The sequence below is a fragment of the Bufo bufo genome, chromosome 4, assembly GCF_905171765.1.
Source record: "Bufo bufo chromosome 4, aBufBuf1.1, whole genome shotgun sequence".
Lineage (NCBI taxonomy): Eukaryota > Metazoa > Chordata > Amphibia > Anura > Bufonidae > Bufo > Bufo bufo.
This window is the reverse complement of record NC_053392.1, coordinates 226,617,112-226,639,929: the sequence shown is the minus strand read 5'-3', so window position 1 is coordinate 226,639,929 and position 22,818 is coordinate 226,617,112. Positions and strand designations below refer to the sequence as shown.

Here is a 22,818-nt window from a genome sequence, read left to right as displayed (position 1 = left end):
CTACACTGGAGAGTCAGTACACACAGATAGTACAGACAATGTCAGTCAGGAGTTTTACAGGTGAAACTCGAAAAATTAGAATATCGTGGAAAAGTTAATTTATTTTAGTAATGCAACTTAAAAGGAGTTGCATTAATGCAACCTAAAATTAGAATATTGTGAAAAGGTTCAATATTCTAGGCTCAAAGTGTCACACTCTAGTCAGCTAATTAATAGTGATGAGCGGGAGGTGTCATATTCAATTGTGCGATATTTCGCGAATATTTGATTGAATATTCATCTTATATTCGTCTAATAAATCACAGAAAAAATGCACCAAACGGATATGCCACTGACTATACTGGCTAGTCATAAATGCAGATATTAAAAGCTGAGACTTTCGCCAATATATTCCTGTCAGGAAAATATCGGAGCCCATCATTGCACCACGTCACGGTCACTCAGCATGGCAAAGGGTCCTACCACTACGCTACCTATGGTGTGAACACGGTCTGAAGGCGATGTAATCCAGCTCGCAGCCAGGCTTCCACACAAACGCCTAGCAGGACAACTAGTGCAATGTGAACGAAGCCAAGACTGCAAGCCACGCCCATATCAGACCCTGTGATGGAGGTCACCAGGTGCAAAAGAGTGTTTGAATGCCAGGTAACGGCACATACACTACATATAAAACAAGACAAAAACACAGAAATATAGTGGCAATACTGGAGGAGCGACTCAACCCCTAACACTGTAGCGTGTTTTACATTGGGGGAGCAGCCCCACCGCATGTGGACCGCAGCAAACAACTATCCCCAGCAAAAAATGCATACGGTGGAGGATGTCGGCGCGGTCCACATGCACCACAAGAGCATCCTACACAAAACGGAGCATTGTGCGGATGTAAATACAATCATATAAATCACAGAAAAAATGCACCAAACGGATATGCCACTGACTATACTGGCTAGTCATAAATGCAGATATTAAAAGCTGAGACTTTCGCCAATATATTCCTGTCAGGAAAATATCGGAGCCCATCATTATATTCGTCTAAATCAAATATTCATCATTATTCTATTTATCACGAATAATATGCGATTTTATTATTCGCGTATTGCGAGTTTAACTGTATAAGGCAGCTTTCCTATTGGTTGGCTATCTAGAATTAACAAAGATAACGAATATAGCGCTATATTCTCTATATTCGTTAATTCTAGCAAGCCAATAGGAAAGTTGCCTATGGAAAGTTCTAAGTTGGATTCGCAATGCGAGAATATTACTTTGCCTATTTTTTACAATAAATAGAATAATGAATCATTATTCTATTTATTGCAAAAAATAGGCAAAGTAATATTCTTGCATTGCAAATCCAACTTAGAGCTGTCCATAGGCAACTTTCCTATTGTCTTGCTAGAATTAACGAATATAGCGCTATATTCGTTATCTTCGTTATTAACGAAGACAACGAATATAACGAATAGCGAATATAACGAATATAGATACCAAATATAGCGCTATATTCTCTATATTCGTTAATTCTAGCAAGCCAATAGGAAAGTTGCCTATGGACAGCTCTAAGTTGGATTCACAATGCGAGAATATTACTTTGCCTATTTTTTGCAATAAATAGAATACTGAGTCATTATTCTATTTATTGCAAAAAATAGGCAAAGTAATATTCTCACATTGCGAATCCAACTTAGAGCTGTCCATAGGCAACTTTCCTATTGGCTTGCTAGAATTAACGAATATAGAGAATATAGCGCTATATTCGTTATCTTCGTTATTTGTATTTTACGAATATTCGCTATATTGCTATATATTCTTGTTTTAGAATATGACGAATATTTGAAAAAAAATAATATATAGCAATATAGCGAATATATTCGTTATTTAGAATATTCGTCTTTTTTTTTCAATGTGTACTGTTATTCCACTTTGGCATACTCCTCCCCGACAAATGTCCCCGTCACCATGGGAACGCCTGTGGGCTAGAAAATACCATCGTATCTGAGTTTTACCTGAGATCGTGAAAACTCAGATCCAATGGTATATTCTAACCCCCAGGCGTTCCCATGGTGACGGGGACGATTGCCTAGGGGTTAGAATATACCATTGGATCTGAGTTTTCACGATCTCAGTAAGATCGTGAAAACTCAGGTCCGATGGTATATTCTAACCCCCAGACGTTCCTATGGTGACGGAGACGCTTGCCTGGAGTTAGAATATACCATCGGATCTGAGTTTTTAATGGTACATGGTAGGGAACAGGCTCTGTTCAGATTTTCGATTGGTTTCTAGGAACTTCAAGTAATGACTCTGCGGCCAGACAGTAAGGAGGGGAGAGACCGGGGGAGCGCAAGCGGCCGGATACAGTAAGTAACTGGGAAGTTTATCCAATTACGTTTTACCGATCTCTGAACATTGGACATTAGTGTTTCACTAAAATTGGACCAAGTCCATAAAATCTCCGGTGACTCAACATTACAGCCATTGGAACACATTGTGCTATCACTCGTCTATACCAATTGGGACAGTGTGTAGATGGACTCTGTGTGACCTCACCATACTCATAGTAGCCTCTACGTCAGTGTATATATGGTTTCTACACTGTAGCACTTCAATTGGGACACTGTATGGACTATATGTGAATTCAGCACACCAGCGCATTTTTATCTGTTAGTATTGACATATATCTGCATCTTTGGGGCTGTGACTTTATATGGTATATATTTTATGTTATTTTAGGGGTCTGTTTTTAGAATATTAAATGATATATACTTAATCATCTGGTGTTTCCCGTGTGTGTGTGCCCCCTCACTTTCTACATATTCTCTTTTTTCCTCTAGGTCCTGAGGGTAGGACCAGAGGGTGAGCACCTATCCATACGAGATAGGGGTGAGCCGCTGTATTCTATATACGATTTTTACATATAGCATTTGTGCCTCTTCTACGTATTTTTCTGTCATGGACAACATTTAAAAATATAAATTTGGGGGTTTAGCTATGCTTTAAGCTTTGTGTTTAAAGTTTTCCACCTAACAATGATAACTTGTAAATAGAAAGTGTATTTAGGGCATACAATCTGCCAGTTAAGTAAAGCGAACCATGAACGCTTTGTTGGTATCTTAAAAATGAGGATCAGCACACAGACTCAAAGCGAAAAACTCAAGTAATATCAGCAGTAAATCAATTTAAACAGAAAACTTTTGTCGAGATAACGGTGCTGAAAGTCTTTCGCTCCACTTCATGTTCTTACAGTTAGACAGTTTCTTAAAATGTGAGGGTGTCTGACAGCTTCAGTAGACTTTAAATTGCTCTAAACCCATTAAAAAGCATAAACAAACAGCCTAAAACACCATAAATCTAGACTAGCGCCTTCACCCTGGTAATATAAAATTCTCTTATTGTATTAGAAACCTACACTGGCTTCAATTACGCACAACCGGCATCATTCTTTAACCTTTTATGAGGTTCTGGAGGATAATGCATGACCTGGAATTTGCTGAAATGCTTCTATTAATGGTTTTGTTTTTTGTAGACAACCTTTTTAGACCTTATCAATATATAAAATACAAAAAATAATCATAAAACCATGCCAATTAAGGGTGAGGTTACAAGGAAAAAAGACTTTCCCTTGTTAATACATTTACTGATGCAGGAAAAAGAATATATTATGAGTACTGGAGAGGTGTAGCCACTAGACAACTGTACAGATTAAAAAAAAAAAAAAAAAAAAGACAAATATTCTAAAAAACTAATATATTTGATATAGTGCTATATATTAGTTTTTTAGAATATTCGTCATTTTTCCTATCTAAAGTCATGATTTCTCCCTGCTTAAGTTGCTTGTGGGCCAATGACTCATTGGCCTACAAGCAAGAAGCAGGGAGGAATCATGTTTTCAGATGTTAAAAAATGACGAATATTCGATATAGCGAATATATAGCACTATATTCGAAATATTCGTGAATTTTCGAAGTTGCGATATTTGAGATAAATATTCGTAATTTGAATATTTGCGCTCAACACTAGTAATTAATCCATACCCCCTGAGCAAAGGGTACCTGAGATTGTGACTTTGGGGTTTTCATAAGCTTTAAACCATAATCATCCAAATTATAACAAATAAAGGCTTGAAATATCTCGCTTTGCATTTAATGAGTCTATCTCATATATTAGTTTCACCTTTTAAGTTGTATTACTGAAATAAATTAACTTTGCACGATATTCAAATTTTTTGAGTTTCTCCTGTATATCACTGTAGCTAATCACTATGTGCACTTGCCTACTATATACAGATATCTGCACTCCTAGTGCTTTATAGTGAGAAACACTATGGGCCAGATTTATCATTAGCTCAAGTCAAAATAATGGAGAGACAATGGCTTAAACTGCGCCAAAATTTGCAACTTTTATTGGATTTGCGCTATGCTCGCCAGTTTTCTGAAAGTGGGCGTGTTTTCTTATGTAAATTAATCTCTAGACAGATTTACTATTGCCACAATTTAAAAAGTCGCTAAAAATTGCGCAAAAAATAGCGCAATTTCACTCCAGTGAGGACCATGCTTATCTTATACGACTTTTTAATAGAACATGCAACTTTTTTGTAAAGACATGCGACTTTTGTAAAGCCACTTGCTGAAGTATAAACTGCTACCGTCAAACCACATTTATCACAGTATTAAAGGACCATTAATAAATCTGACTTAGACAAAAGTGACTTTAGACATATGTAAAAGTGGAGTAAGATGTAAGTGTAATGATAAATCTGGCCCTATATCTTTAACAGAATACAGGGACATACAGAGTAGTGTGCGAGGGATGGGGCCTGAGATTTTCCCAAGAGGGATCTGATGGGTGATGATGTCATCCTGTAGTTCACAGTAAGTGAGCCACAGGAAGAGACCAAGTTCCTGTTTACACATTAGAGCAAGCAGTCATACTTGAGATCATATGACCAGGTTCCTATAATGAAAAGGTATGGATGGGTGTAACAAATCACACTGCTAGAATACTAGTGGTGAGTTAGTAATATAGGTAAATTCAAAAAAAAAAAAAAAAAAAAAACTGAAGTGCTTCTTTAATTTGTGATATAAACTCTCATCAATAATCCCAAAGAACAATAATAAATAAAATAAAAACTCTATTAATATACTGGCCACAGCATGCATCCAACTTGGGACTTTTGTAGGGTGCTCATCCTGTTCTGATTCTACTCCACCTAAGGACCTTGTAGCATAGATGCAGAAAAGTTCCTTCATTCAGCACTGCAATCACAATGAATCAATCATTTCTTTATTACTCCAGCACTGTTATGCAGTAGCTCTGTTATAGTAGCTGCTATAATTTGGCTGGAGTAATAAAGAAATGACTAATCAGAACATTGTATTGCAAAGTGGAAAAAACATATTTATTTTCCTTCCTCCAAAAATGTAAAACAATTTATCACTTTCCATTATTAGTTTACTTACAGTTGGTATATATAGGTTTTCGGAATGGTTTTCCCTTGGAGAAGACAAAGCCAACAATTATGCAGCTAATAGTTGTTACTGACCACAATGATGTGGATTCATAATTTTCATATATAGAATATTCTTGAAATTCTGCAGTGCTCCCATTTGTGAAGTTGAGGTCATTATCTCTGGTTATACATGCACTATAAGAACAATGGGAAAATAACCCACAAATATATAAGAATGATATAAATCTGACAATCTTTTATGACAGAACGATTCTCCAATTTAAAGAGGTTGGCTAATTTTTGGCTACTGTTGCTATGTAAGATGCTGATATGGCACTTACTAATTTAGGCTTGGTTGATAGTCTGTGCTTTTGCTAAATTTCACAAACCATGTCCCAATGTTGAGCAAATCTTCTATGCTGTCCACATAGAGGTCCTGTCCATAAGGTGGCCGCTGATGAAAGATCATGTGACCAGACACATCTCTCAGCCTCCTCTATTTAAACACACTGCACATGCACTCAACAGTGCAAGTGCAGATGGCAGGTGCAGTGCATTTGAGTTGAGGAGGATGGATGATTTGCTCTGGTCACATCACCCTCCATCAGCAGCTGTTTTATGGAAATGACCATTTTGCACAATTATGGTGCAACTTTTTATGCTTACCGCTTATTTTAGAAAAGTGTGTAGAGTTTAGTGGAAGGGGAGGGGTCATCACTGCTTGACACATTTACTAAAATTTACACCAAAACTCTTTCATCAATTATGACTTAAATCTACTCCAGCACCTAACTGGAGTAGAATTTAGTTTCTATTGTATGGACAGCCAAAAATGCGACACATTTCTTACTGGGTTTGTCCCATAAAAAATATTCTACATCAATCTAAATACTTTTGTAAATGCATGTGCTTAAAAATGTAGTATAGCTACTGAGCTATTCAATAAAATGAATCTGTATAGCGCCAACTGCTTTGTCCAGCTCCCTGAGATGAAAGCACATGCTCAGTTCTATCTTTCAACTGCCATCAGAAAGAACATGCCAGAACGTGCCTCCTGAACTGCCAGCTTAAAATAAAGCTAGCACAACCATTGGGGCAATGAATGGGGAGATCTAGAAATCCATATGAGTTACAGGGCTGGTTCTAAGTTTGTTAGAAATAGACTGTCATGTACTATATGATATATATATATATTTTTTTACATTAATCATGAGATAAAGGAGTTGTCCGATCTCAATCTTTGATGGTTGAGATGGGAATAACCCCCAGTAATCTCAAACCCGGGTGGTTGGAATTATGGAAACATCCGAGACACTGTTGCTCCGCAGTTTCCATAAATCCTATAGCAATGAATGGGAGCTATAGTATGCAAACAGCGTAGCACAGCAACCTATGCTGTTTGTGTAACTCGGAAGTTATGGAAACAGTGTAGCTTGCTGTGCTACGCTGTTTGTGTAGCTCCAATTTACTGCTATAGGAGTTACAAAACAGTAGAGCTACCCCCATTCAACTGTTTCCATAACTCCCTGGGCCAGGTCTTAATCTGGGGTATCTCATCTTGATTATGAACGGTCAAGATGGGACAATCCCTTTAATATATTGGTCAGATCTTCCTTCAGTGGGGTTTTACTAAGGTTGGTATGTGAAACACTGTTTTTTTATTAAGTGACCCCATTATTTCACCCCAAGATTTGGGTTCTGAAGTCTACAGAATTGTGAATGCAGTAATTGGCTACAATATGAACGGCGAGTCAGGATACAAGATATACAAAGAATTATGCTTACAATGATGCTCAGCCTTTTATGCAGCTTATATGTACAGTACAGACCAAAAGTTTGGACACACCTTCTCATTCAAAGAGTTTTCTTTATTTTCATGACTATGAAAATTGTAGATTTACACTGAAGCCATCAAATCTATGAATTAACACATGTGGAATTATATACATAACAAACAAGTGTGAAACAACTGAAAATATGTCATATTCTAGGTTCTTCAAAGTAGCCTCCTTTTGCTTTGATTACTGCTTTGCACACTCTTGGCATTCTCTTGATGAGCTTCAAGAGGTAGTCCCCTGAAATGGTTTTCACTTCACAGGTGTGCCCTGTCAGGTTTAATAAGTGGGATTTCTTGCCTTATAAATGGGGTTGGGACCATCAGTTGCGTTGAGGAGAAGTCAGGTGGATACACAGCTGCTAGTCCTACTGAATAGACTGTTAGAATTGGTATTATGGCAAGAAAAAAGCAGCTAAGTAAAGAAAAACGAGTGGCCATCATTACTTTAAGAAATGAAGGTCAGTCAGCTGAAAAATTGGGAAAACTTTGAAAGTAAGGGCTATTTGACCATGAAGGAGAGTGATGGGGTGCTGCGCCAGATGACCTGGCCTCCACAGTCACCGGACCTGAACCCAATTGAGATGGTTTGGGGTGAGCTGGACCGCAGAGTGAAGGCAAAAGGGCCAACAAGTGCTAAGCATCTCTGGGAACTCCTTCAAGACTGTTGGAAGACCATTTCAGGGGACTACCTCTTGAAGCTCATCAAGAGAATGCCAAGAGTGTGCAAATCAGTAATCAAAGCAAAAGGTGGCTACTTTGAAGAACCTAGAATATGACATATTTTCAGTTGTTTCACACTTGTTTGTTATGTATATAATTCCACATGTGTTAATTCATAGTTTTGATACCTACATAGTCATGAAAATAAAGAAAACTCTTTGAATGAGAAGGTGTGTCCAAACTTTTGGTCTGTACTGTATATAAAAACTGTACATGTGAACATACACATTAACTATTTATATACTTTAATTACAATAACAATAACATTCTGTGCTATTCCCTAATATTATGCTGTACTTTGGATCGCATCCAATATAATAAGAGACATTTTCAATAGTAGCCTCTGAAGGCGGGCAGATTTTTATCATTAAGAAAGCCGCACTTGGGACTAGAGGTAAAGAATGCACATACTTTACTTGTACAGGGTCCATCTGCTGTCTATATCTGCCCATGAAGAAAAGTGTTACACCATTTTATTGCATACACACTGGTGTGCATTTCTAACAGAAGAGATCAAGTCACAGCGAGCTTACATTATCATTTTTCAAAATAACTGTTAAAGTGGCTCCAAATCGGAAAATTCACATTTGGTTGACAAAAGCCAGGATTGCATTTATGGCTGGTAATATACCTGTAGTTAGATGTGCTGTACCATGGCTGTTTCTGTAATAGTACAAAGGCACAGATCTGAATGGCCACATTGAGGAGAACATTAAACATCACGGATAACAGGAGAGGGGGTGATATCAACTGTGCTGGAGGTCTATATGGCGCCAGTTTTGGATAAGCCTGTGTTAAACTCACTGTTGTAAAACAGAAAGAAACAAAACATTATATTTAAATGGTCATTAACCAGTTTCAACAAACTTAACATAACAGTACAGGTGAAAAAACAACTTTGTTTTGTGATAACTATACTGTACATCTTATCAGAGAAAATGCCTCTTTCTCCACTTATCATCCACTTATTCACTCTCCCTTCTAGACTAATCTTCAGGTTTCTAAATCCATTATTAATGTGAACCTTTTATACCCAAATAGATGCCTATAGTCTGTAGATGAGGGGTGGTGAGCTGCAATGCGAGAGACACAGAGGCTTTAACAGCTAATAGTAAGTCTTCCATCTCATCCCAAGCATTTCATCTACATCAGTACTGCTCAGTACTTCTCCACAATGTCTTATATGGTGCGAGTGAGTGAGTGAATAAGTGAGTGGGTGAATGAGTGAGTGAATGAATGAGTGAGTTAGGGATCCAAATCTCCAGTTTTGTCTATGTGCAGGTAGCAGCTAGTCTTCACCCACTAGTTCACATGATTCAGATTATCTAGAGAAGTCACCTGAAAGTGTAGGTACCCTTTAAACCTGTAACATTTTGCATAATTACACTTCAATTACCTGCTGAAACCACTCAAATAGAGATTATCTGGCATCATAAATTGTCATAAGCTAAGATCCAATTATCAGGGATGAATACTGATACACTCATTCTGTCACAGCCAGACAGCTGAGAAGCGCTCATAGGAGCTTTTCAGATCCTCCTCCTTGAATTTCTTTGTTTTGGTTTAGTTTCTCATCTCGTTAGTCTATCTCAGCTGTCATGCAGTCGGACTGATTGCTGCCCTTTAAATTCCTCCCCATAATGCAGTAGTGTGCGGCTGATACAACTTCCTGGAGTGTGTGTGCATGCATGCTGTTCCCAGTTCCCAGTTGTCAGTCGTCTGCAAGTTAAGTGCTGTTTATGTATTTATGATTTTCTCTTTTCTGGATCCAGGTGACCCTGACTCCCTCCGTGTCAGTGTAGGGAGCCGGTGGTCGTGTCCCCTCACTATTGTAGGGTCTTCAGGTAATAGATAGCCGAGGAACGTGGATATGCGCCCATCCACCTTTGGGGTGTTCGCATAGGCTGAGCAGTGAGGGAGAGCGGCAGGTCTATTGCAGGGGTCTCCCTTTGTTCCTTAGTTGTGGATCCAGAGAGACATAGTTATATGGTATTGTCTTGTTTCCTGTACACCATCCGTGACATTATCAGCCGCCAAAAACCGTCTCAAGCATGGATCCGGTTTCACTTTTGGCTGAACGCTTTCAGGGTCTTGCTTTGGAGGTAGCTGATCTCCGTAAGACTTTTTCTCAGTTTCAAGTGACCGGTTCAGCTTGCGTTCATGGAGTTTGTGCTGAGCCTAAGATCTCGCTCCCGGATACGTTCTCCGGGGGTAGTGAGAATTTTGTGCGTTTTAGAGAGGCTTGCAAACTCCATTTTCGCCTTCTTCCCCATTCTTCTGGTGATGAAGAACGGAGGGTGGGGATCATTATATCGCTGCTCAGGGGTAACGCTCAGTCCTGGGCCTTTTCGCTGCCGGAGGGGGCACGGCCCCTCCGTTCAGTGGATGAATTCTTTTTAGCCCTGGGTCAGATATATGATGATCCGGATCGTATTGCTCTGGCTGAGTCTAGACTACGTCTGTTATGCCAGGGTAAACAATCCGCAGAGATATACTGCTCAGAATTTCGGAGATGGGCAGCAGATACGGGTTGGAATGATGCTGCACTCCGAAGTCAATTTTGCTATGGTCTTTCAGAGGGATTGAGAGATGCATTTGCCTTTCATGAAAGACCTACCTCCTTGGATTCTGCTATGTCTCAGGCTGTTCGTATTGACAGGCATCTTAGAGAGAGAGGAGAGATCTCTCCTTCCTGTCATACTCAGTCCCGGGACAGTGCAGCGGTCTCATTCTGTGCACAGGGGTCTCAGTCGCTGTCAGCCCCTTCTGAGCAGGAGCCCATGCAGCTGGAGTTGATTGCCTCTGACAATAGAAGATTCAGCCCGCAGGGGAGGGTTTGTTTTTGTTGTGGAGGTATAAATCATCTGGCAAATGTTTGTCTCTCTAGGAGATTCAGGCAGTTTTCTGGGAGTAATAAAGAGACAAAAAGGAAAAAATCTTTTAAAAATGTTCCGTCTGTTACTATTGGCAGGGTTGAGGCGGAAATTGAAGGTTTCCCTTTTGCTTGTAGTTCCCGTTTTGTCCTGCCTGCTAGGGTGGCGCTAGAGAGCAAGAGCATTTTTTGTGAGATTTTTGTGGATAGTGGAGCAGCTGTCAACCTCATTGATAATCAATTTGCAATAACTCATGGTTTCCAGGTATGCACTTTGGGAAAAGATATTCCTGATTTTGCTATTGATTCAGCTCCACTTTCTCAGAAATCATTAAAGGGCATAGTTCACAATATCCGTTTAATTGTGAGTGATGCTCATGTTGAGGATGTGTCATGTTTCGTCCTTAGCGGTTTGCCTACTCCTCTAGTGTTGGGGCTACCCTGGCTCACTAAACATAACTCCACCATTGATTGGCAAGCGAGGCAAATAAATGGTTGGAGTAACTTTTGCAGAGAGAATTGCCTCATAACATCTGTTTCTGAGGTTTCTACTAAGACTGTACCACCTTTCCTCTCTGAATTTTTGGAGGTCTTCTCTGAGAGTGGAGTTCAGGGTTTACCTCCGCACAGGGAGTATGATTGCCCTATTAATCTCATCCCAGGCGCCAAGCTGCCTAAATCTCGTTTATACAATCTCTCCCAACCTGAGAGGGTCGCTATGCGTGCTTATATCTCTGAGAGTCTGAGAAAAGGACACATACGACCCTCGAAGTCACCTGTTGCCGCTGGTTTTTTCTTTGTTAAGAAAAAAGATGGTTCTTTAAGACCTTGTCTGGATTTCAGGGAGCTGAACAGTATCACTATTCGTGATCCTTATCCGCTTCCTCTGATCCCGGACCTGTTTAACCAGGTTGTTGGGGCTAAAGTCTTTTCCAAATTAGACCTAAGAGGGGCATACAACCTGGTTAGGGTCAGAGAAGGAGACGAATGGAAGACGGCTTTCAATACCCCTGAGGGCCATTTTGAGAATTTGGTTATGCCTTTTGGTTTGATGAATGCCCCAGCCGTTTTTCAGCATTTCGTCAACAGCATTTTTTATCATTTAATGGGAAAATTTGTATTAGTGTATTTGGATGACATTTTGATTTTTTCTCCTGATTTCAAGACTCATAAGGAACACTTACGTCAGGTCTTGCTCATCCTGCGGGAGAATAAATTTTACGCGAAACTGGAAAAATGTGTGTTTGCGGTTCCAGAGATCCAATTGGGGTTTCTTGTCTCCGCTTCTGGTTTTCGCATGGACCCCGAGAAGGTCCGCGCTGTGCTTGAGTGGGAGCTTCCTGAGAATCAGAAGGCGCTGATGCGTTTTTTGGGCTTTGCTAATTATTACAGGAAATTTATTTTGAATTATTCCTCTGTTGTTAAACCACTCACTGATATGACCAGAAAGGGGGTAGATTTTTCTTCCTGGTCGGTAGAGGCGCGTAAGGCCTTTTCTAATATCAAGGAGAGTTTTGCTTCCGCTCCCATCCTAGTACAACCTGATATTTCGTTACCCTTCATAGTTGAGGTTGATGCTTCTGAGGTAGGGGTGGGTGCGGTCTTGTCTCAGGGTTCCTCTCCTGCCAAATGGCAACCGTGTGCCTTTTTCTCAAAGAAACTCTCCTCCGCAGAGAGAAATTATGATGTGGGAGATAGGGAATTGTTGGCCATCAAGTTGGCTTTTGAGGAATGGCGCCATTGGCTAGAGGGAGCCAGACACCCTATTACCGTGTTTACTGACCATAAAAATCTGGCCTACTTGGAGTCAGCCAAGCGTCTGAACCCGAGACAGGCCAGATGGTCTTTGTTCTTTTCAAGGTTTAATTTTGTTGTTACGTTCCGCCCTGGGGTTAAGAATGTGAAGGCAGATGCCCTGTCACGTTGTTTTCCGGGAGGTGGGAATTTTGAAGACCCGGGTCCCATTTTGGCTGAAGGTGTGGTGGTCTCTGCTCTTTTTCCTGAATTGGAGGCAGAGGTGCAGGCAGCCCAGTCAGAAGCTCCTGATCTTTGTCCTCCTGGGAGGTTGTTTGTGCCTCTCGCTTTGAGACACAAGATTTTTAAAGAACACCACAATACGGTCCTTGCTGGGCACCCGGGGGCAAGAGCCACACTGGATCTCATTGCTCGGAGATTCTGGTGGCCTGCGCTTCGTAAGTCGGTTGAGGGTTTTGTGGCAGCTTGCGAGACTTGCGCTCGTGCCAAGGTCCCTCATTCACGGCCATCAGGTCCTCTCCTTCCTTTGCCCATTCCTTCCCGTCCTTGGACACATCTGTCCATGGACTTCATAACGGACTTGCCTCGTTCCTCGGGGAAGTCTGTGATTCTGGTGGTGGTGGACCGTTTTAGCAAAATGGTGCATTTTATCCCTTTTCCTGGTTTGCCCAATGCTAAGACGCTGGCGCAGGCATTTATTGACCACATTGTCAAATTGCATGGGATTCCTTCAGACATAGTCTCTGATAGGGGCACGCAGTTTGTTTCCAGATTCTGGAAGGCTTTCTGTTCTCGCTTGGGGGTTCGGTTGTCATTCTCTTCTGCTTTCCATCCGCAGTCGAATGGCCAGACAGAGCGCGTCAATCAGAATCTGGAGACATATCTGCGCTGTTTTGTGGCGGAGAATCAGGAGGATTGGTGTTCTTTTTTGTCCCTTGCTGAGTTTGCTTTAAATAACCGTCGTCAGGAGTCTTCTGATAAGTCACCATTTTTTGGTGCATATGGGTTTCATCCGCAGTTTGGGACTTTCTCGGAGAGGGCTCTTCTGGTTTGCCTGATGAGGACAGATTCTCCTCGTCTTTGTCATCTATTTGGCAAAAGATTCAGGATAATCTAAAGAGCATGAGTGAGAGATATAAGCGTGTGGCGGATAAGAGACGTGTGCCTGGTCCGGACCTGAATGTTGGTGATCTGGTGTGGTTGTCTACCAAGAATATCAAATTGAAGGTTCCCTCCTGGAAGTTGGGTCCTAGGTTTATTGGGCCTTACAAGATCCTGTCTGTCATCAATCCTGTTGCCTACCGTCTTGATCTTCCTCAGACTTGGAAGATCCATAATGTTTTTCATAAGTCCTTATTGAAACCTTATGTTCAACCTATTGTACCCTCGCCTTTGCCTCCTCCTCCGATTATGGTTGATGGAAATCTTGAATTTCAGGTCTCTAGGATTGTGGATTCTCGTCTTGTCCGCGGTTCCCTCCAGTACCTCGTTCATTGGGAGGGTTATGGTCCTGAGGAGAGGATGTGGGTCCCAGTGATGGACATTAAGGCCTCTCGTCTCATCAGGGCTTTCCATAGGTCCCATCCTGAGAAGGTGGGCTCTGAGTGTCCGGAGTCCACTCCTAGAGGGAGGGGTACTGTCACAGCCAGACAGCTGAGAAGCGCTCATAGGAGCTTTTCAGATCCTCCTCCTTGAATTTCTTTGTTTTGGTTTAGTTTCTCATCTCGTTAGTCTATCTCAGCTGTCATGCAGTCGGACTGATTGCTGCCCTTTAAATTCCTCCCCATAATGCAGTAGTGTGCGGCTGATACAACTTCCTGGAGTGTGTGTGCATGCTGTTCCCAGTTCCCAGTTCCCAGTCGTCAGTCGTCTGCAAGTTAAGTGCTGTTTATGTATTTATGATTTTCTCTTTTCTGGATCCAGGTGACCCTGACTCCCTCCGTGTCAGTGTAGGGAGCCGGTGGTCGTGTCCCCTCACTATTGTAGGGTCTTCAGGTAATAGATAGCCGAGGAACGTGGATATGCGCCCATCCACCTTTGGGGTGTTCGCATAGGCTGAGCAGTGAGGGAGAGCGGCAGGTCTATTGCAGGGGTCTCCCTTTGTTCCTTAGTTGTGGATCCAGAGAGACATAGTTATATGGTATTGTCTTGTTTCCTGTACACCATCCGTGACACATTCCCTTTAATTGCCCCATGTAACTTGCCCCTCATTAGTCAGGTGATTGCATATTTAATGCTCTGAAAATTGTTGCTTCTTTTAACAATTCTTTTCATCATATGACAAACTGCAGTTTAAATGCACAAAGAATACTTTGTATTGTCACTGCCATCATTATGAGCTCATAGACCTTCTCTTAGGCTCCATTCACACGTCCGCAAAATGGGTCCGCATCCTTTCCGCAATTTTGCGGAATAGGTGCGGAGCCATTCATTCTCTATGGGGACGAAATGCAATTGCGGAGCGCGGCCCCGATTTTGGGTCCGCAGCTCCGCAAAAAGATAGAGCATGTCCTATTCTTGTCCGCAGCTTGCGGACAAGAATAGGCATTTCTATGGGGATGACGGGCTGGTGTGTTGCGGACCAGCAATTTGCGGGTCCGCAACACACCACGGACGTGTGAATGTAGCCTTAAAGGGGGTGTCCACTTTTTATATTGATATCAATATCTTGTCGGTGGAGGCTGACTCACCTATCAGCTGTTTGAAGAGACTGCAGCACTGGTACGATCACTCCTTTCTCTTCACTGTTTACCCGCTCACCATTTCAGCGGTGCACAGTTGTAATTACAAGTTCACCATCTCATTGACTTCAATGGAGTGGCTCTTTCCTATTCATTTGAAGTGAATGGGGACAGCAGAGGAGGTAAACAGTGAAGAGAAGGCAACGCTCTATGAGTGCTGCAGTCTCTTCAAACAGGTCACCTGCCTTTAATGGGAACCTGCCACCATTAGAATGCAGTATAATCTGCAGGCAGTATGTTATTAATCAGGATGAGTTGAGCAAACTGATATAGTTTTATGGAAAATTATTCAGCAAAGCTTGTCATTTATTCTTTTCAATTTTTGCTTTTTTGTACTCATTGCACTACATTTTCGTGGTGACAGGTTCCCAAAAGATATCTTAAAACAAGGGAAAGCAGTAGTTACACAACCAATAAAATATAGCCACTGACATATTCTATAAAGCTATTTTCCTTTATGAACAAATGGGTGCAGCCTGACTCCTAAATGTTAAAACAAGTGCAGCACTATGAAAAAAAGCAGTTTATTTGTCCTACTAAGGTTTAAGCAGTCTAACTTTACCATAGCTCCTGCCAGTTTGTGAACATGCCTGATTACATGTGCAATGGTTCAATGATAATGACACCCTGTATGACATCAGTGCATGTTGGCTCAAACATCACTGTATATACACTCAGTGTGGATTGGCAAGCCAATATTGTGAGAAGAAACCTCATATGCACTCATAGAGATAGCTGTGTCTTTCAATAATCCATATTTTTTTTTTATTAATAATATTAAAAAAAAAAATTGTCAGATACTGCATGCCTTTTCTTTACCAAAGTCTCTCAAATTATCTGCGATAAAGCTGCATTCAGCTTTATCACAGCAATATCCCATTGAATACTTATGTGATCACACCTGCCAGGCCCTCCCAATCAAGTGAGGGTGCTGCAGTTGCAAAGAGAGCAGAGCCTCTAGGTGTAACGGCAACGCACCCATTGCTCCAAGAGGCTCATTTGCATATATTAATATATCATTTACTCAGCAATGCGGACCACATATGAACATGGGACAAATGCCCTTTGAGCCAAAAAACTGGCATACTTTATATGCTTTTTTCCTCATTTATTATGTGTGTTATGCCCCTTGGTTAACAAGATGGTGTGGTTTAGTTGAAAGTGAAAGGGGCATGGCTTAAATTGCAGCACTGTGCAATAAAATTTTGCCAAATTTGGGGAACAATATCAGCACTAAAATAGCAAATCAAATGATGATGTAAATGTATCTATGGATGCACCAAACAGGCAAAATGATTAGTTCACTACCCTTATCCTGTATCTAAATACCCAGTCAAAAATGTTCCTGCCTACCAACCCAGTTAGAACCCTAGGATGCACCAAATTTACCATGAAAACTGATGATACATTTGGTATATCATTAGACTTCCTAGTTTAAGGACCCTTTCACACGGGTGAGAATTCCGCGCGGGTGCAATGCGTGAGGTGAACACATTGCACACACACTGAATCCGGACCCATTCACTTCAATGGGGCTGTGCAGGTGATTTTCACGCATCAGTTCTGCGTTGTATGAAAAGCACAGCATGTTCTATATTCTGAGTTTTTCACGCAACGCAGGCCCCATAGAAATGAATGGGGCTGTGTAAAAATTGCATAGCACCCGCAAGCAAGTGCGGATGCAATACGATTTTCACGCATGGTTGCTAGGAGATGATGTTAGTAAATTGATAAAAGTCAATTTACTGTATTATTTTCCCTTATAACACGGTTATAAAGGAAAATAATAGCATTCTTAATACAGAATGCTTGCTAAAATGTTGCTTGAGGGGTTAAAAAATGCAAAATATTTACTCACCTCATCTACTTGATCGCGGAGCCGGCATTGTCTTCTTTCTTCTTCTTTGACGACCTGCAAAAGGACCTTTGATGACGTAATCGCCCTCACCACGTGGTGAGCGCGATTACATCATCAAAGGTCCTTTTGCAGGTCCTCAAAGAAGTAGAAAGAAGACGATGCTGGCTGCGCGATCAAGTGGATGAGGTGAGTTAGTTAATCAAGAAACATTTTAGTAAGCATTCTGCATTAAAAATGCTATTATTTTCCCTTATAACCAAGTTATAAGGGAAAATAACATCTACACAACACCGAACCCAAACTCGAACTTCAGTGAAGAAGTTCGGGTCTGGGTACCACATTCAGTTTTTTATCATGCGCATGCAAAATTCATTGCACTCGCGCGGAAAAAACTGAACAACGCAACACAATCGCAGTCAAAACTGACTGAAATTGCATGCGCACTCGCATGGGTTTTCCGCAATGCACCCGGGATGCATCTGGAGCAAATCCGGGACGCCCGTCTGAAAAAGGCGTAAAGAGGACCTGTAGCCTCTCCTGACTGTTTTATCAACTACTTCCAACCTCTCCAATTATCCCCCACCCACCCCCGCACACACCTACCTTTGTAATTCTCGATCATCTACTCTACGTTGCACCATATGTTTATTATTCCTTCTAGAAGTAATGAATTGCCAGCAGTCTGCAACAAAGGTCCATCTGGGTGTCATCAGGTGGGGAGTTCTGCACAGTGACACTATCCAATCAGTGCTCCGAGTGTCACACTGTGCAGGGACACCTCTCCAGTTGGTAACAACCAGACAGAGCATCATTGCAGACTGCTGGCAATTCATTCATAACTTCTGGAAAGGATGATAAGAATATAATTAGAATAAATATAAGTAAGAATTATAATTCATCAAGGTTAGATGCTCCAGAATTGTTTTTATACGGGGGAAGCAAGTAGTTACTAAAACAGACATGTCAGGAGAGGTGACAGGTCCTTTTTAAATTTACACAGTTTAAACATTAGACCAGATTAGTAAATCTGCCGCAGTGTTTTCAGCACACCCTTTTTGTAATCCTACACAAAAAGTGATTAATGCAAACACAATGCATAATACATAAATGAAAGCCTGCATACAAGTAAAAATACAAGTAACATACTTGTCAAACAGACCAGCACTGTCACTCCCACATCCTGAAGAAGGTATTGATACAGACCCACTGTTTTCAATTGCTGCAAGAAAAAAAAAAGTATTTAATTACTATATTTGTTTCTAAACTGACAAGGTAGTATGAATGAATAATGTAGGATACATATCTTGTCCGAAAATAAGGGATGCAAATGAGCTCTTAACAAGCTTTGCCTCCAATGCCACCAGATGTAAGGTAGCTATCCTATGTCAATGCTCTACCCTTTAAATTGGCCTTGAGACATGACTTGGATATTAAATAAGCCAGCACCTTATCTGCAGTCAGCTGTTTCGGGGTGATTGCCCCTCATCAGTGCAGAGCAGAGAGTACTGACTTAACTGGGTCTTCCCAGACTACCAGAGGAGCATGTATGGCCTATAAGTCTCCTCACACCGACTAAGGCACTCTCTCCCCAAGGAGAGATAGTACCCCCCAAATCCTCACTTAGACTTCTTACCCAGTTAAGCCAGTACTCTGCGCTCTGCACTGATGAGGGGCAATCACCCTGAAACAGCTGGCTGCAGATGAGGTGCTAATATCCAAGTCATGCATCTAGGCCTATTTAAAGGGTTGAACATTGACTTATAGGATAGCTGCCTTACATCTGGTGGTATTAGAGGCAGAGCTTGTTAAGGGCTCATATGCATCCATTTCTTGGATATTAACCCTTTCCCGACTGCAATCTGTATATATACGTGATAGCTGCACGTGCCCCGTGCAGCTATCACGTCTATAAACGTCAAGACAGTTCTTTAATCCAAGCGCTGCAAAGCGCTTGGATTAAAGCTTCTGCCCGAGCCCTGCTGCTGTCACGGACAGCATACAGTTCAGTAATGTCGGCAAGGGACCAATCAGAGTGGCCCCTTGCCGACAATCGATCCGATTGGTTAGTCTGTGCAGACTAACCAATCGGATCGCGGCAGTGGAAAAAATGCCGGTTTCAGGCTCTGATCTGCGCTCTGCAGATCACAGCCTGAAATCAGGTAGTGTCTCTGTGGCCCCCAATCTGTGCCCCTTTCCTGTGCCCCCCGATCTGTGCTCCTCCAACACCCCCCTGTGCGCGCCTGCCCCTGATGCAGTAGTTCCCCCGCCCGTTCCATATTCATATAGTCCCTCCCTGATGCGATCCGCCCCAAGCTGTCTCCCCGCCCCTCCTGCCCCAGCCTCACTCACCCTCAAGGTTAGCCGCCTGACCCCAATACACCCCCCCCCCCATCCAGCGCTGCCCCCGATCCTGTGCCCCCGCTGTGTGTGATGGCGGCGGCTCCATTCCTGAGCCGCCGCCATCAGCAGCGAGTGTCAGCTCTATGCTGACACTCTGCTGTAACCATAGATGCCGCGGTTGCAGCATCCATGGGGTTAATAGAGGGAGGGAGCTCCCTCTCTGAACCATCGGGGCTGCAGCGCTGATAGCAGCGCCCGATGGTTGCCATGGCAACCGGACGCTTTGCAAAGGCGTCCGGTTGCCATGGCAAAGGCATCCGGTGCTGCCACCTACAGGGCATCTAATAGTATTATACTTTGCAATGCAAGAGCATTGCAAAGTATAGTACAGCCATCAGCCCCATTGGATCTTCATGATCCAAGAGGGACTTGATAAAAAAGGAAAGTGAAAATAATAAAAATGAAAAATAAATAAATAAATAAAAATGTAAATTAAAAAAAGAAATTGCCTTTTCCTATAAAAAAAATGAAAAAATAAAATACACATATTAGGTGTCACCGCGTCCGTAACGACCGTCTCTATAAATATATCACATGATAGACCCAGTCCGATAAACACTATTAAAAAAAAAAAAAAACTGTGCCAAAAAAAGCTATTTTTGTCACCTTACATCACAAATAGTGCAACAGCAAGCGATAAAAAAGGCTTATGACCCCCAAAATAGTACCAATTAAACCGTCACCTCATCCCGCAAAACATGATACCCTATTTAAGACAATCGCCCAAAAAATATAAAAGCTATGGCTCTCAGACTATGGAGACACTAAAACATAATTTGTTTGGTTTCAGAAATGCTATTATTGTGTAAAACTTAAATAAATAAGAAAAAGTATACATATTAGGTATTGCCACGTCCGTAACGATCTTCTCTATAAAACTATCACATGACCTAACTCCTCAGATGAACGCTGTAAAAATAAATAAATGAAAGCTGTTCCAAAACAGCCAATTTTTTGGTCACCTTGCCCTATAAAGTGTAATAATGAATGATCAAAAAATCCTATGTACCCAAAAATGGTACCAATTAAAACCTCAACACTTTCTGCAAAAAACGAGCCCCTGCACAAGACGATCGGCAGAAAAATAAAAAACATATGGCGTTCAGAAAACCAATCCAGCAAAATCTGCCTTCCAAAAACCGTATGGCATTCCTTTCCTTCTGCGCCCTGCCGTGTGCCCGTACAGCAGTTTACGACCACATGTGGGGTGTTTCTGTAAACCGCGGAATCAGGGTAATAAATATTGAGTTTTGTTTGGCTGTTAACCCTCAATGTGTTAAATAAAAAAATGCAATAAAATTGAAAATCTGCCAAAAATGTGAAATTTAGAAATTTCATCTCCATTTTCCTTTAATTCTTGTGGAACACCTAAAGGGTTAAAAAAGTTTGTAAAATCAGTTTTGAGTAACTTGAGGGGTGTAGTTTCTGCAATGGGGTCATTTATGGGGGTATCCACTATGTAGGCCCCACAAAGTGACTTCAGACCTGAACTGATCCTTATAAAGTGGGTTTTGGAAATTTTCTTAAAAATTTTAAGAATTGCTTCTAAACTTCTAAGCCTTCTAACGTCCTAAAAAAATAAAATGACATTTCCAAAATGATGCCAACATAAAGTAGACATATGGGAAATGTTAAGTAATAAATATTTTATTAGGTATGACTTTCTGTTTTAGAAGCAGAGAAATTGAAATTTGGAAAATTGTGAATTTTTCAAAATTTTGGGTACATTTTGGATTTTTTCATAAATAAAGGTGAGATATATTGACTCAAATATATGACTATCATGAAGTACAATATGTCACGAGAAAACAATCTCAGAATGGTTTGGATAAGTAAAAATGTTCCAAAGCTATTACCACATAAAATGACGCATGTCAGATTTGTAAATTTTGACCTGGACATTAGGGCATCAATGACCCTTGGTCATGAAAGGGTTAAATAAGCAAGAACCTCATCTGCTGATAGCCATTTCAATTGCCCATAATCAGTGCAGAGCAGAGAGTACTGGTTTAACTGGGTGAGAGACCCCTTTCTTCCCAGAATTCCAAAGTTGCATGTATGGCCTATAAATCTCCTCTCTCCAAGCAGAGATATTGCCCGAAAATAAAAACAGATTAATAAAAAAAAAAAAAAAGATATGCATTGCTATATGGTTTTAAGAGGCAGAAACAAATTGGTGACACATTCCCTGAAATGCACAATATATATCTTGCCAAATAATATTTTCTCAACTACAGGCTATAAAACTAACATATAATACTAGAATTTTTTTTAGAGTGACTTACCCAGTAGAGCAGGAGCAGACAAGTAAATTGTATCATTGCATACAGAGTTACATATTTGAAGACAGCAAAAGAACTGACCAGAGCAGCCCGACCTTCCCTATACAATTACAGAAGCACATACTGTGTTAGATTATTGTGTTATCCCATCCCCTCGTGCTTCAGTAACCTCAGTTGCCATTAAAGTTAGATGGGTTTTCTGCTATGAGCAATCCCTACTTGTTAAGGGCTCTTTCACACTTGCGGCAGGACGGATCCGACATGCTGTTCACCAAAAAGTCCTTCATGTCCGACTTTTTAGTCCGGCGGAATTCGCCGTGCACCGCCGTGCTGCGCCGGAGCTCCGCCCCCATCCCCATTATAGTCAATGGGGATGGAGCGGCGGTCCGGCGGCACGGCGAAATAGCGGCAGGATGGATCCGACATGGTGAACAGCATGTCGGATTCGTCCTGCCGCAAGTGTGAAAGAGCCCTAAATAGATCCCTTAACAATAAACTGATCCCAAAGTATGCTGGGACCCCAATAATCTATGGGGAAACATAGAAATTCATTTTTAATTTCACTGCAGCACCACTACAAGGGAAATTATTCATTATACATTGTTCATTGAAATCAAAGAGTTGTCTGTATAATACAGAATAGGCCAGGTCTTTCAGAGTGAGAGATTTGTAACAGCTCCCCACTATGGTCAAGACATTAGGATCCTGATTAGTGGACCTCAGTATTCTTTCACAGTATTTTTTTTTTAAAACTTGATAACTATTATAATACTTAAAATTAATTAAATACTATGTAAACCTTCTGGGGGAATTTTTTATGATTGTCCTTTATTAAAAATACTCAGCCATTTCTAAGATACAAGGGTTAAACAATCAGTCTATTTGCAAGCTGTGATTTTCAGTGTTT

General features: G+C 41.2%; 1 protein-coding gene across 1 annotated transcript in view; it reads right to left on the bottom strand.

Moving 5' to 3' along the window:
* LOC120997965 (probable cation-transporting ATPase 13A4) overlaps positions 1–22,818 on the bottom strand; it is a 216,057-nt gene that overhangs the window by 37,229 nt on the left and 156,010 nt on the right. Inside the window, exons 24-27 of the mRNA XM_040428349.1 lie at positions 21,915–22,011; positions 18,376–18,448; positions 8,635–8,806; positions 5,457–5,641 (exon numbers count right to left, since the gene is read on the bottom strand). Coding sequence (XP_040284283.1) covers positions 5,457–5,641; positions 8,635–8,806; positions 18,376–18,448; positions 21,915–22,011 — 527 coding nt within the window. The remainder of the gene's footprint in view (positions 1–5,456; positions 5,642–8,634; positions 8,807–18,375; positions 18,449–21,914; positions 22,012–22,818) is intronic.